The sequence below is a fragment of the Aulonocara sp. 'chitande type north' Nkhata Bay genome, linkage group LG8, assembly GCF_057382095.1.
Source record: "Aulonocara sp. 'chitande type north' Nkhata Bay isolate Kocher_YH1m ecotype deep benthic linkage group LG8, A_spYH_male_GT1.1, whole genome shotgun sequence".
NCBI lineage: Eukaryota > Metazoa > Chordata > Actinopteri > Cichliformes > Cichlidae > Aulonocara > Aulonocara sp. 'chitande type north' Nkhata Bay.
This window is the reverse complement of record NC_141351.1, coordinates 8,686,776-8,692,449: the sequence shown is the minus strand read 5'-3', so window position 1 is coordinate 8,692,449 and position 5,674 is coordinate 8,686,776. Positions and strand designations below refer to the sequence as shown.

General features: G+C 38.1%; 1 protein-coding gene across 2 annotated transcripts; it reads right to left on the bottom strand.

Moving 5' to 3' along the window:
• Positions 1 to 1,402: 1,402 nt before the first annotated feature.
• LOC147323083 (uncharacterized) lies at positions 1,403 to 5,058 on the bottom strand. 2 transcript variants are annotated; one of them, XM_086304752.1, is made up of 4 exons: positions 4,997 to 5,058; positions 3,423 to 3,636; positions 2,357 to 2,506; positions 1,403 to 1,953 (listed from the first exon to the last, which is right to left on the bottom strand). In XM_086304752.1, exons 2-4 carry the CDS (start codon positions 3,622 to 3,624, stop codon positions 1,724 to 1,726), a joined length of 582 nt encoding a protein of 193 aa, XP_086160878.1. In that variant the 5' UTR covers positions 3,625 to 3,636; positions 4,997 to 5,058; the 3' UTR covers positions 1,403 to 1,723. The 2 variants fall into 2 exon arrangements, with proteins under 2 accessions (XP_086160878.1, XP_086160879.1); XM_086304753.1 differs by lacking the exon at positions 4,997 to 5,058 and having other exon boundaries at positions 3,423 to 3,700.
• Between the last annotated feature and the right edge of the window lie 616 nt (positions 5,059 to 5,674).

The window sequence follows — 5,674 nt, the reverse complement described above, 5'->3', positions numbered from 1 at the left end:
ACTTCCTTCCTCGTTTTAAGCACCGACTATCCAAGCCGCGGCTATTCTTGGACTGCACAAGCCTTGAATGGGGAGTTAGTGTAAACACTGTCCCACCAAGAATATTAATAGAGTTTCTGGGTATTTGTAAGAAGGTACGCAGACTCACCTCGGGACAGTGGTTGTGGATTAGATTGCAGGTTTTTTCGCGTTTATGACCAGAAATAAATTTTAGAAGGATTGAAAATCAATAGAACATCACAAATGGAGGAGGCGAGTCTTGATCTCTTCATGATCTGCACCTTACCAGCAGGGACAGAGGCAGGGCTGCTATATGTCATTATAAGTTAATGGAGTCACTTATTTGGTGCGTATTGGCGAGCTGCTTTCTTTTCGAGACATTTTTTGTTACATATAGAAATGTCTAAACTAGCGTAAAACAGGCTTAATGTAACTGTATACTGTAGATAGAAAAAGTGGAAAAAGAAAAACTGCATTGAAGTATTTTATGTATGTGGGTCGGTCTTTTAAAATCACATTTTCGTTTGTCCATCAACAAAAGTGTCAGTATTGATTTTATCTTCCAGTCTCTTTACACTGGAAGTGCTGCATATACAGCTAGGTTCATGAGGATTTGGACAATAGGAGCTCTTTTTATAAACAGTCCCTCATTTTTAGAGGCTCAGATGTAACTTGACAACTGAGTGAGAAGCAGTTTCGTGGCATTTCTTTACCTTGAGAAACTCGCCATTGCGTTCATTGTTTTATAACTGTGCCTGATTGTTGATTTGGCCACTCATAAAGTTGTTGCTGCTTCTCTGATAGATTTATTTGGGCTTTTTTTCCCAACCCAACAATGGCTTCCTTCATATTAACCAGCATCTCTTTGACAGTTCCAGTGAAAACTGCTTAAAAGTCTGTCATTAATCTTCAGCCTCTGAAAATGTTGAACTTTGTTTGGCTTGAATTTCCTAAATGTAATGTTATTTATGTTTGTTAAACCCCTGAATTAAAGCTGAAAGTCTGCAATTCAATCACATCATGGTTGTTTGATGTAGGAACCACTGTGGTGGTGTGCAGAGACACTATAGAAAATCTTCTTACTATCTAAATATTAAAGATGTACCTAACTTTATATTTTCAAAATCATCAAATATAAAGTATTATACATAAAATATCAATTCTGAAACAGTAGTCAAGATAGTTTTAAAGAGGCAAAACACCTTTCCCAGTCCAAGAGTCTGTATTTCTTTAACATGCACAGATTAAATCAGGCGTGTTAGGTTTATTTTGCTTAAGTCATTAGTTAAACTTGCACTGCAGCTCATGAAGTAATTCATGGAGCTGTAATTGTTTATCACAAAACTCAAAAGACATATATTTTTTTTAATTTGGAGAGTTTATTTTCTAATTAGAGGGTGGTGCAGCTTTGATAAGATGCTGGAAATATCTAGTTTATTATGTGTAATAAACAAAAACACGGCAAAAATGACTACAGTTCATGCATATGACTGTGAATGAGAATAATGGGCAGTGAGGTTAAAGGAAGTCATGATTAACATTAACAGAACTGGATGTGAAGGCGCCGTATATCGCTAAACTGTGCCTTAGTTTCCTCTTTATTTTACTGCTGTTGAGTAAAATCAAAAATGAGTCTATGTGTACAAAAAAACAACACAAACATTCAAGTAACTGTAACTACTCCCTTATCCATCATTCAAAAACAGTAACCTACACAAGCATGTCATATGTAACTCTTCTCCAGATCCTTTGCTGATATAGTTCTAAGAGAGCGAGAGGAGAGGAAGAGGGCAGGCAGGGGCATGGCAGATGGAGGAGGGGACAAACTGGGTGGGACAGAAATTATGGATGGAGTGTCCGAGAGGGAGCCGTAACCGGCTTTCTGCAGGTCCATTACACTGGAGCTGACGGAGGCGTGAAAGAACACAGGGGGGGGATCCAGGGAGTCTGTGTCTGCAGACAGAAAATAAAATGCACTTTTAAAAGTTTTCTTTAAATAGAAAAGCTTTTTTAGATTTTAGCCTTAAGATAATGTAAGGACAAGACTCCAAAACAACAGAAAATCAAACATAATCAGTCTTGTTTATGGCGTATAAATTACAGATTTGCATTTCCACACACTAAAGCATCACTTTGCCTCTAAACAGCAGCAAACAGGAAATGCTTTGCTATCAACAAATCAGACAGAAAAGATGAGAGAGTAATTTTCCCGCTGATGATAATTTATAAGTGTCTTATAAGTGTTGCTGTTGACAGTCTCTCAGGAATAGTTTCACATGCTGCCACACAGGTTCTGATCATTTCTGTTTCCCACTCAAATTGAACATGGTTCTACCTCAGAAACAATCAAAGCTACCTGGGTCATTGTTGAGCTGGGTGTGCATGTACTGCTGTTTGGTGTAGAACTTGTTGTAGATGCAGTACACTGCAGCCATCAGAGCAAATGTTCCCATGGCTGCTGCGATGAACAGACCCACTTTGGCGTTATCTTTGTCTACAAGGGCATCTGCAGAGGCACAAACACAAGACGGTGTTCATCAGAGCTTTCACGTAAAAATCCTTTTAAAATTGAGATGGACAGGAATTCAGCATTTAGCACTGCCAATTCAAGCAACTGCAATATAAAAATCCTAAATAGTTCCCAGAAGTCTAATTTTTCAAACAATACATGTGCCATTTGATTATAAACACTTTACATTTAGCTGTCCAAACTGAGCCACTCAGATATTTTCAGTGGGTATAACTTAACTTTCTTCCATCTCTCCAATTACTTGAAGTTAATGTAAACTCTTCTGTGTTGTCCAAACTAGTCAGCCTGTACTTTTTAAATTGAACTATAAGCAGCATCACATTGTAATAGAAAACATATTATTTTTATATAACAAAACATCAGTGGAGTGAACTTGAAATGCACTTGACAGCACTTCAGTTAATCATAGCATGGATCAATCTGCAGTCTGTAAGCTCTTACTGAAAACATTGAACTTTCCATATACTCACACAGAACACTGCAGTGTTAATGCATTAAAGTGCAGACTGAAGCTGACAAATAAGCGTCGGCTGGTCATTGCTGTTGCTCCCCTTTCTTCCTGTCTGTCTTGAAAAGATGCAGTGATCCCTACAACGGTGTAACCCTGCACACGTTGTGCTCTGCCCAGCCTGACATGGCTCATATTGATGCTTTCCTATTAACCCTAACCAAAGGTGATATCATGATGATATTAGGGCCATACACTCCTATTGAAAAGTATATATCTAACTTTGAGTAGTACTTATTTAATCTACAAAAAATTGTTCAAGTTTTTTTTTTTAAAGGAAGAATTTACATGGATTTACATGGTACAATTTTTAACTAATTATCTTGTCTCACTGCTGGATGGCAGTGAACATGAAGCTCTCTTCACCAGTGTTTACACACTTACATGTCCGCATTGCGTTTAAATTATTGGTTTCCTCCTTTTGGAGTAGGTCCCTTATGTGTGGGGGTGGAGGTGGAGGAGGAGGAGCTGCTCCTGGGGCCTTATGGGCGCTGATTTTCTGCTCAGACTCCAGCGTGCTCTGGGAGCTGCTCAGCGGAAATATCAACAGGAGACACAGAGCCGCCAGGCACGCCATGTTGGTCATCTATGAGTACACCTACAAATAAAAACAATGCTTATAATAAAAATAATAATAAAACACAAAACCTTTGCTTCATTAGTCTGCACTCATGTTAAAAGTGAAACATATACATTACTGTGCAAAAGTGTTGAATCATCTCTTGTTTTTGTTTATGTTTTCGTTTCTTGAGCAATAGTTCTTCAGGCTTTCTGAAGGTCTTTCAAAGTTTTTCTTTGGTTTTTCACTCACTTTCAGTCCAGTCCTGTACCTGACCATTTTCAATGGAGTGTTTTTTTAGTTTTTGTTCATTTGGTAAGCCTTTTAACAGTGACCTATGACTCATTCAACTATAAAAAGGCACATGACTCAGTGAATGATCTAGTGTCTTGTCTACAAATAACACACAACTTAAACTGATTCTTTTAACACTTTATTACTAGTAGTTTTTAATTTGTTCCCATTTCTTTGGTTGAATCTTTTTTTTAATACCAAGGCTAAAACAGTTTGACAGGCATAAAATTGTATTTTTGCACCAAACGGGGGATTCTCAGTGTTATTGGTTAAAAACCTGGCAGATAATCTGCAGTATGTGCTTAAGAATTTGGAGGAGACTTTTGAGGATAAATTGAAGAACAGACAAAGTGCCAAACCTAAAAGAATGCCCATAGCAGATGATTAGCAGTCAAGATAAATTCTGAGGGACGCCAAACCACACAAGAACTGGTCTGAATATCAGGAAACAGGTTTTATGGAGCATTCATTTTTTAGCATGGCAGTGATCCCAGAAATACTGCCAAAGCATAACTGGATAGAAAAACACACATTGAAACACTATCAGTCATGGATTGGCCTCCCCAGAGCTCGGACCTCAACATTATTGAAGTAGTGTGGGATCCTTTTGACAGAAATGGAACAAAAGGTAGCCAAAATTCAAAGGAGAGCTTTGAATGTTCTTCAAGAACCCTGGAGAACTATTCTTGAAGACTACTTAAAGAAATTACAGGAAAACTTCAGCCTGTGTTGAAGAATAAAGGTGTCCGAGACAAATATTGGCTTTCACGCACATTTGAATTGTACAAACTGTGCTCTGTATACTCGTTTGCAAGTTTTTCAGTAGATTACTGCAACTATTTCCAATTTTCCTAGCAAAATATAAAGAAATTAGGGATAATTCAAGACTTTTGCGCAATACTGTGCATTGTACAACAGTTATGGTGACAAACTCAAATGATCAAAAGAGAACTGCAGATGCTTTCTTCTACAGTAATAATTTTCATGTTGTAAACCAGACCCATTCCTGCTTTAAAAACACATATCTGGAACCATTTAACTGTCTATCAAATATTCACTTACTGTGACAAAATAATAATAATTAATATAAATTATCTGTGCTTACCTGAGGTCAAACCAAGGCTGCCGTTTTTCTCAGAGTTGGGCGTTGGTCCCTTCCCCCCTGCCTCTCTCAACAACTGAGCTGAGACTGCATCCAAGACAACTGAAGTCCCCAGACACTGAATATTTCCAAGGGGACATACGTGAGCACGCCCAAGCATATACATGTGGCAAGTGCTAGGTTCAGGTAGACACAGATATCTTTTTTCCATTACTATGACTTGTGAAAGTTCAAAATATCAACCTATTTGCTAGTATTATTCTCTAATAGATATTTTTTAAAGTAACTGCATAAATCATACAGAACAGCGTTGAAACTACTGCTATGCACAAAGTCTGGAAGAGTCTGGACAAATATGAACATTAAAAAGGTGTCTGTGAAATTCATGTATTCTTTCATCATCTGTAGTGATTCAGACAGATGCTAAATAATGTAGAAAGTAGAAAGCATGTACAATCATAAAGGTGGAGTTATTATGCCTGCTTCCAGCTGTTCTCTTCACAGATGAGAGCAAATTCATGATTAATAATACGGCAGAGCACTCCCTGAAACATCATCCAGCATGACCGGTTTGGCAATGGGTCAATCATTGTCTAGAGAGGTATGCACACTGGCACTGCTCCTCCTGCAAGACCAGATACTGCTGCTCCTGTTGCTGAGTTGAGTCCTCAGCAGAAGTCA

Excerpts from the sequence above, each read along its gene's own strand:
- LOC147323083 (XM_086304752.1), bottom strand. The coding sequence starts at position 3,624 with ATGACCAACATGGCGTGCCTGGCGGCTCTGTGTCTCCTGTTGATATTT. Across the intron at positions 2,507-3,422 it reads TTTAAACGCAATGCGGACAT|ATGCCCTTGTAGACAAAGAT; the intron begins GTAAGTGTGTAA and ends GTGCCTCTGCAG. Across the intron at positions 1,954-2,356 it reads CCAGCTCAACAATGACCCAG|ACACAGACTCCCTGGATCCC; the intron begins GTAGCTTTGATT and ends TTCTGTCTGCAG.